Source organism: Chelonoidis abingdonii, chromosome 15 (genome assembly GCF_003597395.2).
Source record: "Chelonoidis abingdonii isolate Lonesome George chromosome 15, CheloAbing_2.0, whole genome shotgun sequence".
NCBI classification, from domain to species: Eukaryota; Metazoa; Chordata; order Testudines; family Testudinidae; genus Chelonoidis; species Chelonoidis abingdonii.
The window spans coordinates 55,865,952-55,889,320 of record NC_133783.1 but is presented as its reverse complement, the minus strand read 5'-3'; the positions used below and the strand labels follow the sequence as shown (position 1 = coordinate 55,889,320).

General features: G+C 40.6%; 1 protein-coding gene across 4 annotated transcripts; it reads right to left on the bottom strand.

Annotated features, from left to right (window-relative positions):
• Positions 1–4,975: 4,975 nt before the first annotated feature.
• ZDHHC6 (zDHHC palmitoyltransferase 6) lies at positions 4,976–23,283 on the bottom strand. Of its 4 annotated transcripts, none has more exons than XM_032793539.2 (11): positions 23,213–23,283; positions 21,858–22,331; positions 19,292–19,383; positions 16,487–16,646; positions 15,078–15,239; positions 13,535–13,588; positions 10,742–10,909; positions 7,453–7,494; positions 6,815–6,960; positions 6,682–6,725; positions 4,976–5,588 (listed from the first exon to the last, which is right to left on the bottom strand). In XM_032793539.2, the coding sequence occupies exons 2-11, from the start codon at positions 22,122–22,124 to the stop codon at positions 5,485–5,487; spliced, it is 1,239 nt and encodes a 412-aa protein (XP_032649430.1). In that variant the 5' UTR covers positions 22,125–22,331; positions 23,213–23,283; the 3' UTR covers positions 4,976–5,484. The 4 variants fall into 4 exon arrangements, with proteins under 4 accessions (XP_032649430.1, XP_074928658.1, XP_074928659.1 ...); XM_075072557.1 differs by having other exon boundaries at positions 23,219–23,283; XM_075072558.1 differs by lacking the exon at positions 23,213–23,283 and adding an exon at positions 22,621–22,977.
• Positions 23,284–23,369: the final 86 nt, after the last annotated feature.

Below are 23,369 nucleotides of genomic sequence, written 5' to 3'. Positions count from 1 at the left end.
AAGGCTAAGCAGAGATTCAATTAAAATAGAATAATATGCAGGAATGGAAGTCCCTCCCCACATAAAGCAAAAGCTTTGTAAAACAAGGAATTATTGGGGAACCAATCCAGTAGCTCCTTCCTTCTGCAGAGGAATGGAAACTTCATTTGTAAATCTTCCTGAGATGAGGCTCAAGCCAGGTCTACACAACTACCTTGCTCAAGGGTGTGAATGTCCACACCTCTGACAGTTACCCCAACCTAAGCCCCAGTATAGACAGTTCCATGTCAAAATAGCTGCTGCCTCTTGTGGAAGTATAGTAGCTACACTTATGAAAAGCTCTTCTGTCCACATAGTATCTTCACTGTAGTGCAGCTGAAGTGCTTAAGTGTAGACCTGCCCTTCCAATTTCCCAATGCCCCAAGGGATTTCTGTGAATAGCTTCCTGGATGCCTGGCACACCAAACTTGGAGGATTAATATTTTGCCTGTAGCAAGCTTGACACCAAGGCCTTGGCTCTTTGGATGTATCAACATGAACTGGGTGCAACTGGGATCTGTAATCCATATGTAAGCTCCCCTTTAGTGCTAGGCATACCTGTTCATGCCACATCCTTCCAAAGGGGGTGCTAATGATGAAACCAACAAAAGGATGAGAACTAATTCCTGGGAATTGTAAAACAACTTCTGGAACTGGAATCTCCTCTTCCACTAGAAGAGACACCTCTAAATGTTCTTTCAAAGGTAATAGTGACCATAGTTTACATCGCAGATTTTTTTATTGAAGCCCTGAGTCTCAGAACCCAGGTCAACTGACTCAGGCTTGTGTTATGGGACTAAAAGTAGCAGTGTGGACAATCCAGTCTTGGGCTGGAGCCTTGCCTCTGAGACCCTTCCCCCAAGCCAAAATGTCTACATGGCTACTTTTAGTCCCATAGCATAATCCTGAGTTAGTTGACACAAGCTCTCAGCTGCATTACCATGTACCCTAGAAGTCAAGCCAGTTTTGTCAATCACTCTGATTAACCTAGACCCCTGATCAGGTGATGAGTCTGATATGCCTGTTTAAAAGATACCACTAGGGTTGCCTCTTCACAGTCCTTGGTTCTCACTGTCCCAGAGAAGCTCTAGTATAGCTGAGATCCAAGGACTTTGTGGTGGGTTGTATTACAGTAGCCTCTAAAGATAGGCATACTACTATTGTGTGGCAGACAACAAAGTAGTCCCTGCCCTGAACACTTGTATGTTTCTGGAGTGGAGAAAAGACCACCTAGAAGTTCATTGATCTGATTAAGTTAAGATTTACCTGGATACCAGAATGCATTAGAGGCTAAAAAGAAAATCCATGATGAACTGTACGTACTTATAGCAACCAGGTCTGGATGAGAGTTCTGGTGGCTTCTGCATGTGCTGCTGAGTCTAAGTGCCTTCAGGGCCAGAATTCCACACTTAAAATTGAATAAGAAAGACAAGCTAATTTTTTTTTGCCCAGGATTCTATTTCTGTTGCCATGGAGAAGATTTGACCTACTTCTCCCTTCCCAAAGCAGGGAGTGACTCATGCCTTGGTCTTACCAAAGGTGGTTCATTTCATGGTCAAAAGATTTTAATCAAACTTCATGATTTCAGCTATTTAAACCTGAAATTTCAGTGGTGTTCGGGTGCTGACCCAAAAAGGTGTGTGGGGGGTGGGGTGGGGCTTGCAAGGTGGCTATAGCAAGGATTGCAGAACTGCTACCCTTACTTCTGTGGTGCTGCTTCTGGAGACACTGTTGCCCTCAGAGCTGGGCAACTGGAGAGCAGCAAGTGATGGCCAGGAGCCCAGCCTGAAGGTAAAGCCACTGCCACCAGCAGTGTAGAAGGATGTTATGGTATGCCACCCTTACTTCTGCTCTACTGCCTAAAGGGCTGGGATCTGTCAGCTGCCACCACTCTGGCTGTCCAGCTCTGCAGGCAGCAGTGGAGAAGTTAGGGTGGCATGGTATTGCCACCTTTATTGTTGTACTGTTGCTTGCTAGCAATTATGCAACTCTCTTAAAATAACCTTGTGACCTGCCCCTATAACCACCCTCTGGGTCAGGATCCCCAATTTGAGAAACAGGTCTACCCCATTAAATCTATAGTGTACAGATTTAACAGTCCAGGATGTTTTTCATGGCTGTCAATCTAGTAGGGTCCTACTCATGCCTTAGTCACAAGCCTTATTTACCTAGAGGTAGACTTTCCCAGAACAAAACTGCTTGCTATGTTGCTTTCTGTCCCTTTTGAAGTAGCCAGTATTGGCCACTGCCAGACTAGATACTAGACTCCACAGTCCCATCCCATTGAGCCATGTTTGTAGTGCAGGCATTTTTTGCTCAGACACCACTGAGAGCTGTTGAAGTTAACAACAGATACAAAACAGTTCCAAGTCTTCAAAATATGCTTCCTTCCCTGCAAGCCTCCCTTTGAGCATGAGTATGCAAGGGCCTGATGTGAAAACTGCTTTGGCTTGCAGCATGTTGCTACTACCTGCTCACAAAGGGATATTGAGGTCTGAGAATTACCCAACTTTACATTCCACCAGGTGCATGGTTCCATCTTCTCAGAAGGAACAGCTTGAGAAACCCACTCAGGCACAGAAGCAGTGAGGGTTGGCTGGCTCTGAACAGGCAGCCTGTAACTCTAACCCTACAGAGCCTGTAAATGCTGCCTCCCAAAAGAGAGAGCACTTAGAGCTAGCTAAATCTTAGGTGGGCATGAGAAGGAGGGTGGGGTGGCATGGCACCAACCATCAGGCTCCTAGCCTCCTTTTGGGGGGAGGGGAGAAGAGGAAAACAAATCACTAACTACAACACAGCAGTCAGAATGTTATAAATGGTCAAATTGGCTGCAGAGTTGGCCCTTCAATCTAGTGCCCTGAGTGGGATGGGGGAGCTTAGTCCTCTTCCACCTGTGAGAGGCATTAACCCCATTAGTGAAGAAAGAGGAGAGATGCTGTATAGCAGAAACTAATTTTTGCTAGAACAGGATAAGTTCATATTGTAACATAAAACACAATGATTGAACTTGTAACCTTAACAGAACTTCAAGGGTTTATTTTAAACTGTTCACACAATCTCCTGATTGCTCTTTGCAGTTCTAATTCTCAAGATCTACACTCTTTCCTTTATAGTAAGGGGTGGAAGGTGGGTTTTAACTCACAGGTGGTTTCTTCAAAGATGCTTGACAAACACTGTACCAAAACTAACTTATTTAGCCATCATGTACTTTGCAGGAATGCTAATAGGAGTTTAGTGTACCAGAGCAGCCTGCTGCAAGACACTAAACTTCCACCTTAAAACAAACTAAGCAGGAAAAAACAGCTTCTTCCTACTCACTGTAAGGCCAAACTGTCTCCCACCCTCCTGAAACTCTTGACCTAAGTTACTCTAAGCTTAGCTAACACTGTGAGGTGACGGTATGACTGACTCTCTAGGAGGAGGTCAATTGGATCAGAAAACTGCTGTAATTACTATTTAATTTCTCTTAGTAAAGGAATTCATACTTTAAGACAAAGCATGTTTTATGCATTTGGTTTTTAGTAGGATTTAGATGATCAATAGATAAGTGGTATGCATGCTATAGTTTCTCTTGCTGTAACTTGGTGCCTGCTCAGTTTTCATTTAAACAAATTCCTAGCCCTCAGTTGTAGAGACCTTCATCTGATTAACAGAAGGAATTATCTCCAGAGGTAGAGATTTGAACAGCCTATTCAGCTGATGATTTCATAGCCTCCACAGATATACCCCCATAACATTTTTGATGCAACTAGACATTTTGGCCAACACCTGCTGCTGCCACCTCAACAGAAGAAGTTAATGGCATACCACTTACATTATTCCATGGAATCCTGCTTCTAGCTAGAGACTACGGTAGCTAAGAATGCAGACAGGCTGAATGGTCTGCTTGGAAAAACAGACATTCACGTGAGTCGCTACAACTGTCAATTCTCTACTAAACATGAAAGAAGTTGCCAAGCTCTGGTGCCTCGCCAACACTGCAAGAATTAAGGCCCATTAAGCAGTCAAACTAATACCACTACATCCCCTTGTGTATAGTGTCATTAGAACCCCTCAAATGGTTGAAATCATTAAAGTAAAACCTAGCCAGAGTCATGGGTGGGGAGGACATGTCACAGCAGCAGACAACTATAGGAGTGCTCTTAAATTTGTTTCTATTATGCAGGGGCCTGGCTCTCTGCACATTTTTGACGCAGTGCTTCCTCATGACTAGTGGTGGTGATCCTGGAAGGAGAAGATCAAACTGGTCCTAACTGTTTCTACTTAAGGGAATGCCAAGGGATTCTAATGACACACTCAGCTCTCCTCCCCCTGCAACTGCTTTGACCAACAGCTCCCAGAACAAAAAACCCTTGCTGGCTTTAAAAGGATTCTCACTGGGTACAAAGAAGAACTGACAGTGGAACTTAAGTGTGTTAAGTAGCTAAGCCTACCTTGGCTATCATTATGGAATGTTAACACTTTAAAACATGCATCCTGCTTAGAAAAAAAAAGCCCAACTAATGATTTACACTAACTGCTAAATAAAATCAGTTTGGAGTAAGAAGGATGTTAATCACTTCACCAATCACAGGATCCCAAAACCTGTTGCCCTGCAGGCTGATAAACAGTTGGTTTATACAGGGCAGTGCACCCAGTCCCAGCCTCAGAGGGAAGGAATTATGAAATTCCACCTTGAGACAAATAAGTGCACAAGGCCCCACTGTGGTGGGTGCTCAGACCAAAGAGGGAACAGAGATGCTGCTAACTGTGCCATTAATTAGGTGGACGTTGCTCCCTTACCAGAGTATACTGGTTACAGTTAGGAAGATCAAAAATTGAAACATTCTCTACTACTATCTCTAAAAGCTCCATCACTGTGAGCTCCTTTCAGATCCAGATCTTTTTCCATTTCTGCACCTGTAAATTGACCAGTGTGACATTTTAAACATTTAAATGCATAGTCATAATACACATATACAGAATACACATTGTTTATTTGCAATTGACAAAAGTTTACATGTTATTAAAAGTCACAGGTAGCAAATCATACTTGCATTTGAATTCAAAGTTTACTCTATAGCTTTCAGGGGGCACTTGGGACACATGGCCAAGTAATATACAAAGGAAAAGCAGCATGCATTAGCCACTGATACCACTGTGGAAAAGTTTAGAAATAAAGGTCCCTCAGTCTGCAATTAAAAAAATCCTTCATTTAAACAGTAAAGAAAACACAATCAAATCTGTCCTAAGGTGGAAAAACCTTTGTATCTCAAAGGCATCTATGTGGAATGGCTTCTTCAGTTATAAAAACATTAATAAAAATATATGCAAACCATGGTGCTAGGCTACTCTTTAATTGTGAGAAAAAAGTCACTTTCACACCATATTTCCTGCATAAGTCTAAAATAATATACAGAAGGTTTCAAGTAAAGTACTGTGATCTGAAAGGAACATTTCTATTTATTCGTAAAGGTGATAAGATGGCTATCTATTTTTCTTCTCTCCGTCCAATAGTTGATCCATTTCAGAGTCATACAGGCATTTTTCCACACATTTCCTTGGAAACCAGCCTCTGACTCTCATTCCAGCTGGTGGTAAGAAAAAAGACATTAATTAGCTATAATATAGCATTCACCTGGGATACTCCTGTGTATTCATTCTAATGGATAAACATCATGTAACCCTCAAAATGCAGGACTTGACATTACTCGTGCCAATGACTGGCTGAGGATGAGCGTTTGGAAAAATTTACTGGAGTTAACGGCCAAAGCATGTCTAGCCTTAGGCAGTTTCAGACCTTCCAAGAAAGGCGCACACATCATCATAACTTATCCTCATCTTTCCTTGTTACCAGTCTGATTTGGAGCAGCCAACTTTTGGAACTTAGGAATCAATACTTGATAGTGGAAGAGCAGCTTGGAATACCAGCTTCAGAATAGAAATTTCTAAATGAGAAACAAGCTGCTAAAAAAAGTCATTGGGCTTTAAGCACAGATGGGATTAGGTATAGCAAGATGACAGTCAGAACTACTGGACTCTCAAAATCTGATACAACTTGTTAGAAATTAATTTTCTGTAGAATTAGACAGAGAACTTACACACTGTTTATAGCTATGGTTCATAAGACATGGATTTAGAATCAGTCTTGACTCAGGGACACTAACAAGCTCCAGATGTTGGAGCAGACTATTTTGCATTCAGTATATTTTTTTAACTAAACTATTATAACAGGTTTACAAATCATTGCCCTCTGAAAACCAGAAATAAAATGATAATCATGACAACAGTGAGGGGTTTTTTTTGTTTGGAGAAACCTGCAGTAATATATTAGGGTTTTACCAAATTACAGAATGAGCTTCTTAGTACCATCCAGGATATGTTTCTGTAGAATTTATTAAACTGAGTGAAACTACCGCCTTTATTCCTTTATAAAACCTGGGAGTATCTATCAAATGTTAATATTCAAAAAAGTGGGACCGGTTTGCTGAGTGTGTTTTGCAGTTGAATGTATGTCAATTCTATATTCTGAGGATTAACATTTACTATTTACCATATTTTAGTTAATGGAATTATCTAATTTATGGTTTTTACATTTGCACAGTGCACCAACCTAGACTATCCTGCTATAACTATAACACGGATTTGCTTCTTGAAGAATAATTAAAAGTAATTGCTTTGTACCGTCAGTAGTTAAGTCAAGAACTTTGTCTCCATACATCCAGTGTCTGAAAAAGATGCAAATATATTCATTAGACAGTAGGGCTAAATCACACAAACTTCTCTCAATCAAGTTTAAATGTATAAAGCCACTAACTTTAAACCTCTAGTGGCCAAAATCAGATCCCCTTTACACAGTGCAATTCTCGGTTCTTCAGTGCATGGGGTTGTGAAGAATGTTTTAACACCTTTAGTTACAGGGCAGCAGGCACCACTGTAATCTTCTACTGCTCGGTACCGCACCTGCCAATTTAAAGAGATCTCAGTCATGTTGTAGTGCAAGAAGTCACTCCTTTGCTATCAGTCTCACTTTTCCATTAGCCGTAATTTCATACTAAAATCAGTTCAAGCATACCGAGAATCTGATGTGTAATGACAACTACTGTCACAGCCACTCTAAAGTCTATGTTAACTGTTTAAAAAAGAAGATTGGAGTCATCCTTATCTTGTATTGTCATGAATGCATTTGTGTGCCTTGGGCATATAGTACTTGACTCTCCTGCTTATCAAATATAATCTAGAGAGTAAGAAGTTAGTGTAAAATAAGATCAATGTTTGAATTAAATAGGATTGCAGCTCTCTTGTTTGTGAGAAATCAAAATTTTTATTTCCAAAGTATCAAACTAGATGGGTAGTATTAAAGCTCCATTTTATCAAGAACTAGTATACCAGTAATAACCTACATTTATTGACATGGGAAACATGTTGGACTCCAAGCAGCACAGAAATACTTACACTTCTTACTCGCTTGTCTGCTTTTTGTTTCAATTGTTCTATCTGCAAAAGATTATAAACAGGAGTTTAAGGCAGCATATAGTATGAGAGCACTTACCAATTTTAAATACAAACTAAACAGCACCCTGAAATCTATCTCCTCCCGTTTAAAGTCCCACCTTAGTCGTCTTTTTCTTTTTCCCAAGCTGAAAAGTCCCAGTCTTACTAACCTCTTCTCATACGGAAGCCGTTGCATATCCCTAATCATTTTTCTTGCCCTTTCCCAAACCTTTACCAATTCCAATATATCTTTTGTGAGATGTGGCAACAACATCTGCACGCAGCATTCAAGATGTGGGCACACCATGAATTTATATAGAGGCCATATATTTTCTGTCTTATTATCTATCCCCTTCTTAATGATTCTCAACATTCTGTTCACTTTTTTTTTTTTTTTTTTGACTGCTGCTGCACACTGAGTGGATGTTTTCAGAGAACTTTCCACAATCTCTTTCTTGCGTGGTAACAGTTAATTTAGACCCCATCATTTTGTATGTATAGTTGGGATTATGCTTTCCAATGTGCTTTACTTTACACTTATCGACACTGAATTTCATCTGCCATTTTGTTGCCCAGTCACCCAGCTTTGAGAGATCATTTTGTAGCTCTTCGCAATCTGCCTGAAACTTAACTGTCTTGAGTAGTTATGTATCATCTGCAAATTTTGCCACTACACTGTTTACCCCCTTTTCCAGATTCTTTATGAATATGTTGAATAGGACTGGTTGAAGTACAGACCCCTGGGGGACACCACTATTTACCTCTCTCCATTCTAAAAACTGATAATTTATTCCTACCCTTTGTTTCCTATCTTTTAACCAGTTACCAATCCATGAGAGGACCTTCCCTTCTATCCCACGACAGTTTACTTTGCTTCAGAGCCTTTGGTGAGGGACCTTGTCAAAGGCTCTCTGAAAATCTAAGTACACTGTATCCACTGGATCCCCTTTGTTCATATGCTTGTTGACCCCTTCAAAGAGGCATGATTTCCCTTATAAAAACTATGTGGACTTTTCCCCAACAAATTATGTTCATCTGTGTGTCTGAAAATTCTGTTCTTTACTATAGTTTCAATCAGTTTGTCCAGTACTCAAGTCAGGCCTGTAATTGCCGGTATCACCTCTGGAGCCCTTTTTAAAAATTGGAATCACATTAGCTATCCTCCAGTCATTTGGTACGGAAGCTGATTTAAATGATAGGTTACAGACTACAGTGAGTATTTCACATCTGAGTTCCTTCACATCTCTTGGGTAAATACCATCTGGTCCTAGTGACTTATTACTGTTTAGTTTATCAATTTGTTCCAAAATGTCCTCTAATGACACCTCAATCTGAGACAGTTCCTCAGATTTGTCACCTAAAAAGAATGACTCAGGTTTGAGAATCAACCTCACATCCTCAGCCATGAAGATCGATGCAAAGAATTCATTTAGTTTCTCTCCAATGGCCTTATCCTTGAGTACCCCTTTAGCATCTTGATTGTCCATTGACCCCACCGGTTGTTTAGCAGGGTTCCGGCTTCAGATGTACTTAAAAACAAATTGCTATTACTTTTTGAGTCTTTGGTTACATGTTTCAAATTCTTTTTTAGTCTTCCTAATTATATTTTTACATTTCATTTGACACAGCTTATGCTCCTTTCTATTTTCCTCACTAGGATTTACTTCCACTTTTTAAAAGGAGTTTCCATTTTATATAAGCTCTTATACCACACTCATCCCCACAGCATATGAATATTTCCAGATTGTCACAATTAGATTACCAAAGGGATCCTTTGAATTGCATGCCTGCTTTATTTAATGGACTTCATTTTAAGCGCTCTTTCCCTCCTCCCATCTCAAAAACTGATCCAGAGTGGGACATACTACTTTGGAATTATAAGTGCCACTTGCTTTACCTACACCTGTTCTAAGTAAATACTGGAGAGGTTAGCTTTCTTTGTCTCTACACGGACAATAAAAGTGTTTAATATCAAATAATAAAACCAGAACAGATCCTCAGGTAATTGTCATTTTGATGGCTGTCTTAGCAGACACCAAGAACTTGAACTTCCTCCTAGAAGTCCCTTCATAAGAGGGTAGAGGCACTTTAAAGGAGAAGTGCACAGGCAGTTTTCACTGCTGATATCCATGCTATAACTATTTTAATGAATAAATACTGTCAATGCTTGTCAATCCGTTACCGTTCACAAGGACTAAATTTACAATTTATTCCATTATGTTAAAATGAGACTTCGATATTAAAAACGTTGCAAAACAAATACTACATGACAGTTCTAGTAGTAGCAAAAAGAATAATTTATAGCTGCAAAGATAAGCCAGCAGTGAAAGAGTGAATTACACTGTTAGCAGACACTGCTTCCTAGAGCTGAGCACTTTAAAATACAGAGTATTTTAAATAAGGATAATAAGATATAAATGAAGAGATGCTTCCTTGATCAGATTATAAAATAAAATAATAAAAAAGACACTTTTGTTAAGTGAGGCCAAGTTAATCTAAAGTCTTATATAAAAGTGTGAAGAATGAAAATAAATGGTATATTATTCTGCACTGATAAATCTGTTATACTGCTTGCAGCATATTTAAAGTTTGATAAAGGTGGACAAGCCAAAAGTTAAACATTTATTTACCAAATACAGTAGTCATTTATAAGAAAAATAAAGATCTTCTAAAACTTTTGATATATTTTTACACTAGACACCCTATTTCTATATTCATTCTCTCTGACCAAACAGTTCAATTGGAGACGCTGCAGAAATCTGAATAGGAGGTACTGGAATTGTGAGGAAAAGTTACACACACAAGTTAGATGGGCCAGGGTGACTAAGCCAACTGGAACTGCTACATTTAACCTTTCTTGGAAGAAAACTGAGGGTAAGAAGAAAAAAAAACCACACAAGCATCTTTTATTCATTTTTTCAGTAGGAATTTAATTTAAATGAAAAATAGAAACAGATTTAATCCATGCAAAATAAAGTCAGGTATAGCGACACTTAACTGCAAACATGAAGTAGTGTGATGGGCATTTAAAATTCTTAAACGCAAAATTAAACATTTTGAATCTACTGTATTACAGATGGGGGAGGATTTGACAGAACTTATATTTCCATTGTATCTGTGATATAGTTAGTCTTATTTTGTGTGGGGTTATTTAAAAACAGATTCATAATGTGTTAAGGTAAGCAGACATCTGAGGGGGGGAGGTGTGTGTATGTGGAAAACAGTGGAGAGATCTGAGAAGAATACTTACTGTCAAAGTATACTGATGACAACCTTCTCTTACTGGCCATTCGAGGCCATCTCCCTCAGGAATCCCTGACCACGTAAACACTTGTTTAAAGTTCTTCCATTTACTTCCCATGTCATAAGGAAAAATAAAGATCTCTCCCGTTTTGTAATATTGGATTCTGTCTTTGGCCTGAACACAGAAAACACACATGACATTAAAAAACAAACAAAACAAAAACAAAAACACACAACATGACTTTATACCAAATACTAAGAGTGCCAAGAGTAGGTTTGTACAGGCCCTACAGTGCCATAAGGCCAAGAATGCGAGAGATACAGTGAAATCCTGCTAGTTTGTGACATTTTATAGCCTCGTATACAACAATTGTTGTATTTTGGAATGCGTTTTACTCCTTTATAGCATCTGTAGTGTCACCGGGTGCATGCATGCACACGCAAACACACACACCGTAGCAGCCGTGCAAGGACACCCTTGCCTCATTCCCTTCACAGATTCCCAGGAATAATCCACAAGATTATATGTCTGGTCACAAACCTGTTTTCTTTCCACAGTAAAGTCTCCTGCACCCCACTCTCCCACTGAACATGAAAATGGCCATACTGGATCAGACAAATAATCCATCTAGCCCAATATTCTGTCTTCTGACAGTGGCTAGAGCCTGGAGGAAATGAATAGAACAGGGCGTTTATTGAGCGATCCAGCCCCTATTGTCCAGGACCAGCTTCTGGCAGTAGGGCACAGTGCTGCCTCCTGCCTGAGTCTGGCTCCAAGCCTCTTCACTAGGCACAGTTATTAGCCCGCTCCTAGGCTCTGCTCAGTCCCTCTGCATGCAATCAGGGGGTTGCACAGGCTCCCTTCTTGGGCCTACATTTGTTGGACTCTCAGGCTAGTCCTCCAACAGGTTCCCCAGCTGCTTTCCTGCTGAGCCTTTTCAGCAGCAGCTCTCTCATCCCCTGGTTGCACCCACTTTCCTTTTAATAAGGCCCAGACACCTTCCCTTAAATTCAACTGTGCAGCAGGTAATCAGTCACAGATACACTGGACCCTACACCCTCTCTTAAAGGGGACAGTTACCCTAGGACATCTAGCAATAGGGTCAGTTAAGCAAATATTTGGACCATAGTGTGAGCTAGTTTTAAAAAGGCTGATGTCTGGGCAATTTTCAGAACTTGGTACAACGTGTTGCATAACTTACAATTCATGGACTTTTCAGATTATAACATAACTTTCAAGATATGTGCGCAGTTTGGTATTATCTGAAAATGTCCACACCTCTCAAATGATTTCACATACATGTACATTCTGAATTTTCTCTTTTATTGCCTAACACAGGGGTCGGCAACCTTTCAGAAGTGGTGTGCCAAATCTTCATTTATTCACGTTAATTTAAGGTTTCATGTGCCAGTCATACATTTTAATGTTTTTTGAAGGTCCCTCTCTCTAAGTCTATAGTATATAACTAAACTATTGTTGTAAAGTAAATAAGGCTTTTAAAATGTTTAAGAAGCTTCATTTAAAATTACATTAAAATGCAGAGCCCCCCGAACTGGTGGCCAGGACCCGGGCTGTGTGAGTGCCACTGAAAATCAGCCCAGGTGCCGCCTTTGGCACCCGTGCCATAGGTTACCTACCCCTGGCCTAATAACTTTTTATTCTTTAAGTAATAGTGACATCTAGTGGTACAGCCACAGAAGGATAAAATATATTTAATACTGCACAGTTTGAAATTTAAACAAATTTCTGTATGTGTATAGTTTTCAACAGGAACATATTACTACTTTATGAAAACTGTACAATCAATCTGTACTTACAGAGAGTCTTACCACTATGACCCTGTGTTTGCACACAGAAGCACAAAGGCAGTTTCTTTTCCATTTTAATAGGAAGCTGCCACACCTGAAGCCTCATTTTTTATTTGTACTGTGGTTGCGCTGAAAGGCTCAAATTAGGATTAAGGCCCAATTGTGCTAGCTTCTGTGCAAACATGTAGGGGCCTTACTGTGCTAGGTACTGTGGTAACATGCAGTCCCTGTCCTAAGCGGCTTACAGTCCAATTTAAAACAAAAAATAACAAGTGAATGCGACAAACAAGAGGAAGGGGAAGATGATGATAACAGGTCAGTTAGGTGCCCAACTTGGTGGTTCTGAGTACTTAGGTTGTTTTTTAAAAAAAGTATCACCATCACTCTTACATTTTAGCTGTTAGCTGGCTGATTTCTTGTTAGGTATTACAGAAAAAGTGGGTCTCATGGAGGGATTTAAAGGCGGTGAAGGTAATGGCCTTATGGATTAGTTTAGGGAGGGCTTTCCATACTGAATGAAGTAGTCATAGAAGAAAAGCACAAAAATACTTGTTTTAACTCATCTCCTAGATGAGGTCCAAAGTGGCATCATTGCCAGAATGGGTGAGAGCATGTCATAATGAAAGTGGCAAGCCTGGATAAAGAGATAGTTGAGGAAGGTCGTCTTTAGCTCCAGATACAGAGCCACACACTTCAGGTAGCACAACTGTTCAAAGGGAAAGAATTTATTTTCCAGGTTCATCTCCTACACTCCAAATAAAAGATATCCTTAGAGGGTTTGTCTTCCATTCAGGTATGTTTCAGTGAGTCATGGGTACAACTGTGTTTTGTAGGCAAGCTCCAATCTGTGGTGACCTGAAACAATGTTTTACAGTGCAACAACACCTTGGGTTTAAACCTTGGGAGGCAAAATAATAAAAAAGAGATGAATATAGTGTGCAGTAGTGCTGTGATAGAATATACTGTAGGATGTACTAGAATTAAAGCCTACCTTATCTTCAATCCATGATTCGATTGAAGTTTTATTTCTCAGAATGACTTTCATCTAAAAAAAGTAAAAGAATTAGAGGAAGTTAGCATGGGCTACATCTAGGAAGCACATCAGCTGGGCAAACTGTACATGACAGTCATTCCAACACTGTAGGGAAATGTTTAGGTTAAAAGTTCATGGTAATTTATAAAATAATATAAAATATGAAAACTCAGCATGAATAAAATGTTTTCTAATCCCATCCTTATAGGGTGGATATGTGACTGTAGCATGTTAGTGAAGAAGTGGTGGCATGGGCTAGCTGCCCGAGTATATTCCCACCACATCTTCACTATTCTAATTATCCACTTGCAATGTAGACATACCCTTAAAAGTGTTCACTGTGCATTATAGGGGAGGCCTAAAATGTAATACTTTGCACTTGTACTACTCCTTTCAGAAGATTTCAAAGCACTTGAAAAACAAAGAACGGACCACCACAATACGCATTATTATCCTTATTTCAAGGATGGGGACACTGAGACAGAGAGAGGCTAAACGATTTGTTTTTTGGAGAACAGAACCCAGGAATTCTGACTCCCAAATCCTCTCTACCCATTAGATTACACTCCCTACATTCTTCACTGAAAGAAAGAAAATGATAGAAGGAATGAGGGAGAAAATGAAGGAAATGAAAGAGCACAAAAAGAAGAGTCGCACACAACCAAAAAGTTGGAAAAATAGTTTCATTTTAATGCCGAATTCTGTTCCTTCTCTTCCATTAGGAACCATTAAAAAGGGATAGATAATAATACACTAAATATCATAATGCCACTATATAAAGCCATGGTACACCCACACTGAATACTGCATATAGGTTTGGCTGCCCCATCTCAAAAATATATACATCAGAAATGGAAAAGCTAGAGACAAGGGTAACAAAATCTCTCTCCATATGAGATTAAAGAGACTGGGACTATTCATCTTAGAAAAGAGAAGAGTAAGGGGGGATATGAGATAGGTCTATAAAATAAAAAATGGTGTGGAGAAAGTGAATAAGGAAGTGTTATTAACCCTTTCACATAACACAAGAATCAGGAGTCACCAAATGAAATTAATAGGCAGCAGGTTAAAACAAACGAAGGCAGTACTTCTTCACACAATGCACAGTCAACCTGTGGAACTCATTGCTAGGGGATGTTGTGAAGGCCAAAGCTATAACTGGTTCAAAAATGAATGAAATAAGTTCATGGAGGATAAGTCCATCAACTGCTATTAGCCAAGATGATCAGGGATGCAACCCCATGCTCTGGATGTCCTTAAGCCTCTGACTGCCAGATGCTGGGCCTGGATGACAGGGGATGGATCACTTGATAATTGCCCCGTTCTGTTCTTCCTTTTGAAGCATGTTGCATTGGCAACTGCCATAAGGCAGGATACTGGGCTAGATGGACCATTGGTCTGACCCAGTATGGTCATTCTTATGTTCATCAATTTACATCAGCAGCCACCCCAGTAAATCTTACAGCCTTTAGCTGTTTGTAACAAAAGCTGTTCAACTCACCTGGATAATAAACAACATACCAACTGCTATGGTTGTTCCTAATGCCAGTCCCAATGCAAATAAAGATGCAGCAAATGCAGACAATCCAAAAGGAACAATAGGAAGTGGGTCTCTTTTGGCTGCACTCATATCAATCTTTACAGAACTCCACCCAAAAGATATCTATTAATGGAAAATATGATTAAATTGCTGTTATTTTCCAATACCTGAAACAGAACAAGTTACCAATAAGAAACCTGACTTCAAGCCTCTGCCAAGGTTTTTAATGCATTAACAGTGATTCCTAAAAGACACACTAGTAGAGTTTCTCAGTTTTTTTCACAAGTTTGTTCTTTGCCAGAAGTAGGTCTTTGTTCTTTGCCAGAGTATAAGATTAAAAGCTTATACTCTATAGAGAACTACACTCACTATCCTGTGGACTCCATACCAAGTTAGTCCTAAATTCTGCAGCAAATTCTCTAAATTCTGTGCACACTAGTAGAAATTATTTGGTAGCTTCAGATAAGTATTATGCTGTCCACACATTTTCTGTTTACAATAAGGCACAAGTTTGCATCCACAGGTTTAAAACTAAAATGATGAAGGGGGCAGGTCACACTTCTCCATGCTATTGCTTTGGGTTGTCTACAAACTCAGCAGAGGTCATTTTTCCAGTTACACTCAACTGGTATTTTAAAGCTTTTCTTCACAACCACGCAAGCTGGAAACAACTGTGTTTTAAAATGAAAGCTTAGAATTGGAAACATAACTCTGCTTCTTTTTTATTTGAACTTCTCTTGATTTAAATGAAATTGCTTTAGGTTATTTTCAGTCTTAGACTGAGATAATCAATCTAGTCTGTTCTTGAACACAAGGGAAAAAATCTCCTGACTTCTGGCAACAGGCAGAAAAAAGGCAAAAAGATACCTGACCTGGTCACCATCCAAAGCATAAAGCAAAACACTACCTGACCCCTAAAAGTGCTACCCAGAAGCTGTATCCAGTCAATAAAGAAACTGAGGGTATGGCTACACTTGGAATTTCGGAGCACTGCCACGGCAGCGCTTTGAAGTGTGAGTGTGGTCGGAGCGGCAGCGCTGGGAAAGAGCTCTCCCAGCACTGCATGTAAACCACATCCTTTACGGGTGTAGCGTGCAGCGCTGGGAGCCCCGCTCCCAGCCCTGCTGCCCTGATTACACTGACGCTTTACAGCGCAGTATCTTGCAGCGCTCAGGTGGGTGTTTTTTCACACCCGAGCGCGAAAGTTGCAGCGCTGTAAAGTGTGAGTGTAGTCATACCCAAAGTGGGAGGAAAACACAGTGACTGTGAGGAATGACAGAAAAAAAGAACAGATTACAGAGGGTTGGGGCACCTTTTTGTCCATTGTTTACTTTAAACAATAGTTTGAACTTTCAAATGTGTTTTCTTACCCTGTTATAAAGCTGAGTGTACATAGTCATAACAAAAATGAAAGAAGCATGGATACATCCAAGTGGAGCTAAAAGGAGAAACAGAGTGAAGGATGCGTGATTCTGATACCCACAACAATTATTGATCCACGGACAATGATGGTCCATTTTCATCACACACCTAAGAATAAAAAAAAATAATTGTTATCTTTCAAGAATTTTAGTGATATTTCACTGGACTGTATATCAGTAGTACTTAAATAAAAAGCATAAACTAAATTTCTGGCAATTCGCCCTCCATACATTAAAGCCTACTTAAGTTTCCTCTAAAACAGCCTAGAACCATAGAAATTAGAGAAGGTGAAGATTTATTTGATCATCCAGCCCTCTGGTTCTCACTTTTTAAAAAAGACAATTCATGAAACAATCTCCATTTTTCCTCCCACTCCTAACTCTCTGCTTTCCATGTGATTACTACAATTTTTGATTATGTGTAAAAGGTATTATTAGGAGAGCACAAAATGAAAATAAACCGATTTTAAAGCAATGGGTGTAGCTGTTCGGTTAGATCCACTATTCTGTATCTTTAATTCCCTCCCTAGGTGTGTACTAGATCTCTGTATTGCCTGCAGTCCCCACATTTCTAATCTGTCCAGGTCACTGCAGTTTGGTTCCATCCTCATATGTACTTGCTACTTCTCTAATTTTGATCACATTTGAATTTACACCAAACACTTGGATATGACAGTAAACAGCTAAAGGATGCGTAGGCCCCCCCCACCCATTTCTTTTTTGTTTTCATTTAAAGGGACAACTTTAATTATTAAATGATAATTAGTTTCACAATATTCAGTTTCTAACAGAGCACCTTTATAGCTTAGAACTCTTAAAAGAAAAAAAAAAAGATTTTTCAGCTCCTCTAAAGATGTGTAGAAGCGTCTTTTTCCCCTCTACAGGAACCACATAGAACGTCCCCAGGACACAGAGGACATCCCCAGGCACTGCCCTCCCCAGTTCCCCTTCCTCTCTGTGCACAATCCCACCTGATACTTCTTTGCTTTCAGCTCTGCTGCTGGTAAATATCACGTTGCAGAGCTAATAGAAGCGCAAAATAGTGGACTATACAAATACCCAAAGTAAACAATCTGAAAAACCAGAAGGGGAAAAACATTTTTCTTTAATCTCTTTCAGCTAGAGGTTAACTGTAAAAATAGTCGATATAAAATTTGCATATGGAAGTGTCATTTTCAAAATCACAGTATCTCTGTAAGTTTGGTTTAAAAGCTTCTGGAAAACCTACACACACAAGTTGCACCAATTTAAATTAAAATTAATTTAAAAAACTCTCTTTAGTTAAATGAATACAAACCCTTGTGGGCACTCATATTAGTTTAAAACTGGTTACATTGGTTTAGCTTGTGCCTACAGATACAAATTAAACTGTTATAAGAATGTCCATACATAAAGTTGTATCAGTTTAAGGAAATACAATTATAAGTGTGATTTTTTTATGTATCATTGAAACTGTGTGTGTAAACTAGGTTCAGAGTGATGGGCTGGGCTCTAGCAGACCAATATACCTCAGCAGCGTAAAAGAAAGAGGTTCTGATAACTAGTTTGAGAACATGGTCAATTCTCTGCAGCTAGTCCCCTTACCTTAGAAAGGCTTAGAGTTTACTCCACAAGCTATGAAAAAGTTGAGTATGCTGATAGTCTAAATTCTTCAAATATGTTCTTTTGTGAAAGGTTAACTTAATAGAACTTCACAGTTCAAGCAAATATTGCTAAGCTTCTGCCATCTCTTTCACAATCAATCGTTCTTGGAAAAAACAGTAACTTGCAGACAGGAGTCTAATTTTAAGTTTTTAAAAACAGGAATCATACACTGATGTACATACAAATGATAGTGCTGTCCCTCAGTTTCAGACTCCTTACTTCCTGTAATGCAAACAATGATAGTGCTCAACACAGCCTTGATAAAATGGACTCAATTTAACGCACCAAACGTTTACAGGAATAAATCTATGAGTATGCTGTAACTTCCTTCTTCTACGTTCTCAAATGGCTTTCAGATCAGGCACTGCTGAGCTAAATAAGTGAATTGTAAATACATGCTGCACTGCAGATGGCTAGAAGTATTTGTGCATCTTTTCAAGCCACATTCCCTTCCAGTGCAGCTATTTATGCTCTGACAAAACTATTTAAACTCAAAACAAAGCAAGTGAAAGATTTATGTAGTGGCAGTTCACTGTGACTTAGAAAATTTATACTATGGGTTTACTATGCTGAGCCAGCAGGTTTTGGGTATGCTTAAAAAAAAATTAGCTCTTGTTTCCTGACAAAGATTTCACAAACTTCCAGCCCAAGATTACCTTTAAAGTCAGTTTTATCCAGGTACAAAAATGGAAGAATTGGGCCCTCACTCAAATCAGTATTCTTTAAGTAACTAAAAAGTAGATGTTTGTTTTTTTGGGGGTGGGAGGAGTCACCAGGAGATGAAAGTTTCCCAGGTGCTTTTGCCCACCCACCCCACTATCTAAATATTTTTCTATTTAAAAAATTCTTAATGGGAACTAATATTCAATTTTTTTAAAAAAAGAGTATATCTAAAGATGGCTGTTTTAACCATATATGCTCTCTATTGTCAGAACAGTAAGAGAAATTCACTTCCATTTTCAAGCAGTGTATTTTGACATTGGAAACCAGCACACTGTTCCCTGCACAACCCACAGTGCAATACTCCAAACAATAAATATTAATAACTCACCATTAAAACCATAAACTGCTTTACGCCAAGAACAAAAAGGAACACAAGGAAGACCGTACCTGTTACATTTTCGGCAGTGGTGTGAACGTGGTGCCTTGTAAGACTGGCACACTTTACAGTACTGGACATACATGCAGTCCTGAGATTTTTCCTTTAAGCATAAGAAGAGGCATATCAGAAACAAATATGTAATTCCACTAGCAGAGTATGCCTTAGCACTTTCATACTGACTATGATGCTTCTGTGCTTTGCTTTATCTGGGTGTGGTTGGTCTCCACCCTGGTAGAAGAGTGTACGAGAGAAATCAACAAAACTTTTGGCTACCATTCCAATTAACTCTGTTAATTGTAATGCTTTACAAAAGATATACATTTCCACCTGAAAAATGTAGGTCCTCACCCTGCAAGTTACTTTGCACAAGCAGGCTTCTGTGCAGGTCAACCTGTGTGGAATAACCGGCAGTGCTGAATCCTTAAAAATTTGTTTCTGTTTATGTGTCTGTTTTTCTCTCTCCTCTCTCAGTTCTGGACCAATCCAGACCCTGAAGGAGGTTAAAGTAGCCTTAGGGCTGCGCTAATATATGTCAACTGGTAATAGCCTGTAAGGGTATTTTATGCTACTAGCGATCAATAGAGCAATGGTTCTCAAACACAAGGAAATTGGCTGGAACTCCTTGCACTCTATTGCAGTGGTTCTCAAACTAGGGCTGCCGCTTGTTCAGCAAAAGCCCCTGGCGGGCCGGGCTGGTTTGTTTACCTGCCGCGTCCGAAGTTTCGGCCGATCGCGGCTCCCACTGCCACCGTTCGCCACTCCAGGCCAACAGGGGCTGCAGGAAGCAGTGTGGGCCGACGAACATGCTGGCTGCCCTTCCTGCAGCCCCTACTGGCGTGGAGCGGCGAACCGTGGCCAGTGGGAGCCGTGATTGGCTTAACCAGTGGATGGGGCAGGTAAACAAACCAGCCCGGCCCACCAGGGGCTTTTGCTGAACAAGCGGCGGCCCTAGTTTGAGAACCACTGCAATAGAGTGCAAGGAGTTCCAGCCAATTTCCTTGTCAACCCAACATGCTCTCCAGAGCAAGAGGAGGGGCCAAAAGGGGGATGGCATAAAGCCTGTGATTTCCCTATATAAAGTAGAATGCCCAGCTACCTTGTTAGGGCAGCTTTAGGGTCCCCTTGCCTTGCCTTTCTGTTGAAGAGCACTGTAAAGCCAGAACCATGACTATCCCACTGGCACACTGGTGAGTAAGATTTTGGCCCACTGTCTTCAAACCCTATACCTAGGTTTGCCAATATTTCAAATCTGAACACTCCAGCAGGAGTGCCGGAACCTCCCCTTTCACTGAGGCCCCAACCTTGCCTTGCCCCTTCCGCCCTGAGGCCCTACCCTAATTTGCTCCTCTTTCCTCCCCCCATCGCTCGCTGCTCTTCCCTTCTCTCCCATACTTACATCTTGGTTGGGAGGAACTCACCTGCAGAGCGGAGGCTGGGAGCTGCAGCCACCTGACACAGGTAGGAGGCAGCCCTGGCTAAGTAGGGACTGGTGTGGGTGATGACTTGGCATCTCCCCCACCTGCAGTGACTGGACTTCACGTGCCTGGTCAGCAGATCAGACTGAACACTGTTAGGTCCCCTTTTCGACTAGACTGAAAACAGACCCCTGGCCACCCTAGTTGTACCTCTGCCCTTTGACTGTGTGTGAATACTTTTTCAATTAGCTTGAGGAGATTGTCAACTGAGAACAAAAGAAATGCAACCTCCTACCTTAGCTTTTAGAAGTGTGTTGAACATATGGCCACGGAGCCGGATCCAGCCCACATGATGTATTTATATGGCTCACATAAAATATTCACATTCACCAGAATCTAACTTATTTTTTTTAAATTAAAGCTTAGTTTTCTAACCTTCATGACTGCAGATAATCTTCCAAATGTGAACCAAGTGTAATAAATACTGACGTCTGCATGAGTGTGCAAACAGCCTGAAAGAATGACTCAGAGAACACCACTGTTCCTATTAATTTGATTGAAGTCTCAACAATAAAGCTGACAATAACACTGCAGAGTCAACATTAACCACTCAATATTCTGGTGGGTGGAATGGGGATAAGAGGCAGGACTGAAGCACATTGGATTGGAGACTGGGCGTTGCTAGAACGAAGGAAATTCAGAGACAAGAAGAGGATAGCAACTGAAAGGCCGATGGTGAAGGAAGAGAAACAAAAGGCAAGCTAGCTGAGCAATATGACAAGAAAGCACTTACCAAAAAAACAAGAAACAATAACCAAATGTTTAATTCCTACATAAAATCACATTCCCCTCCTTGATCTCTGTGCAAACTTCCTACGGACATTAGAGAACTTTCTATAACATATTTTGGGTAGTATACAATCCTGAATTTATACACCAACCCATTTATCATATTGAAAAGGAATCCAACTTTCTCCTTCCAATGAGTTTGATACTCCTGGCTTACAACGTGCTACTTTCACAGAATTTCTTAATCTATGCTGACAAGGCAAGCCAGGTTTGCGTTTAATTTCTGCATTGCCAGACTACTAGCAAAGATGAATATTAAGATTTCATCATGAAAATTAATTATTAGTGAAAGTTTATTTTATTTCCTTACCGGTTTCCATCCTAAAGGAACATACCCAGGGCCGATAAACATGGCATTGAAGTAATTGTAAAGAATCATGACAGTCCAGTTTATGAGCATGATGAAATTCACACTTCCTCCTGTTGTGTCCAAAGGCCAATACCACATAACAGCATCTATCATAGCCATAGTAGAACATATTGCTATCACACCAAGGGCTATGATGGGGCCCCAGTGACATAGTCTTTTCAGTTCCTGGAGATTCTCAAACCTGATAACTGAACACAGTGCACCCATTTTGAAGAAGAGTATTTTTCTATTTCAAATAATATTCAGTGTTCCCATTTTTAACTACAGTTTTCCATTTGTCATAAGTTTTCATATCTTCAGTAATGGTCACGCCTCCAAACACTAGATAGATAGTTGTGATCAAGACATTTCTAATGTTTAGTGTAGGAGCTCTTCACATCCACCTCAAGAGGATGACTTGGTGCTACACCTGACCTAGAAACACAGAAATAGGAGAATTTCAAAATAAAGGAAAACAAAATGTGTTCTGTAAGTTGACTGCAATGCAAGAATGCAATGCACAGCCTGGGGAGTTGTGTTGTCACTTAAGCCAAGTTCCTATGAAACGATTACTTTCACATTGCTTCAATTTTATTGTGATATTAATGAGAGTGTACCTAGATCCTTGAATAGGTACCTCTTTTACACTTTTAAAATCTAAATAAAATGCAATAATATCTGTTAAAATCATGAAACACCACATCAGTCATTTAGGATAACTCACAAGAGACCCACATCACAGGATTAACCATTCAGTGCATGTACAGCAGGAGAGCTTCAGCCAGTGACAGCATTTCTACTGTAGGGAAGCTGTCTCCTACGAGCCAGAGAGGCAGTAACTGCAATACAGCAGCATTTAGCAGGCCTTCAGCAGAGCCTGTCCTGCACCGAGCCCAGAGATCTGGATTACCTTCTCCAGGTGCTAAGGTCAGGCTATTAGGAGAAGACATTTGAGCACCAACTCTGGCTCCCACATTCAATGGTTTATAGCAGGGGCTTTATGGTCTGTCCGACCAACAGCAGGGGATGGGTGCCCCTCTGCCTGCCCCTGGGTTCCCCTCACACCCTACCCTTTGCCAGCCCAAGAGCCCTGCAGGGGAGACGTATGTTCCCCTCGTACCGCTATGAGCCCAGCCCAGAACAAGGATCCTAGTGGGGCCACCCCTCCCCCATTCCTAGCGTCCCCCTGTAGCCACCCCTCTCCCCCCAGCCCTGGATACCCCTTTGGCCTCCCCTCCACCTGGATCCCCACCCCAAGTAGCCTTCCCCTCCCCCCAGCCCCGGAGCCCCTCGAAGCCTCTCTTTCCCCAGCTCACCTCAGCCCCTCCGAAAGCTCCTGCCATGCCATGCCATGCCCCGCTGAGCGCTGCCAAACACTTCCGGGGTCGCTCTCACGTGACCCGGAAATAAGACTCTTCTCTTCCGCCCTCACTTCTTTATTTTCCGGCCCTGGCGGTTACTCTCAGAAGTGGG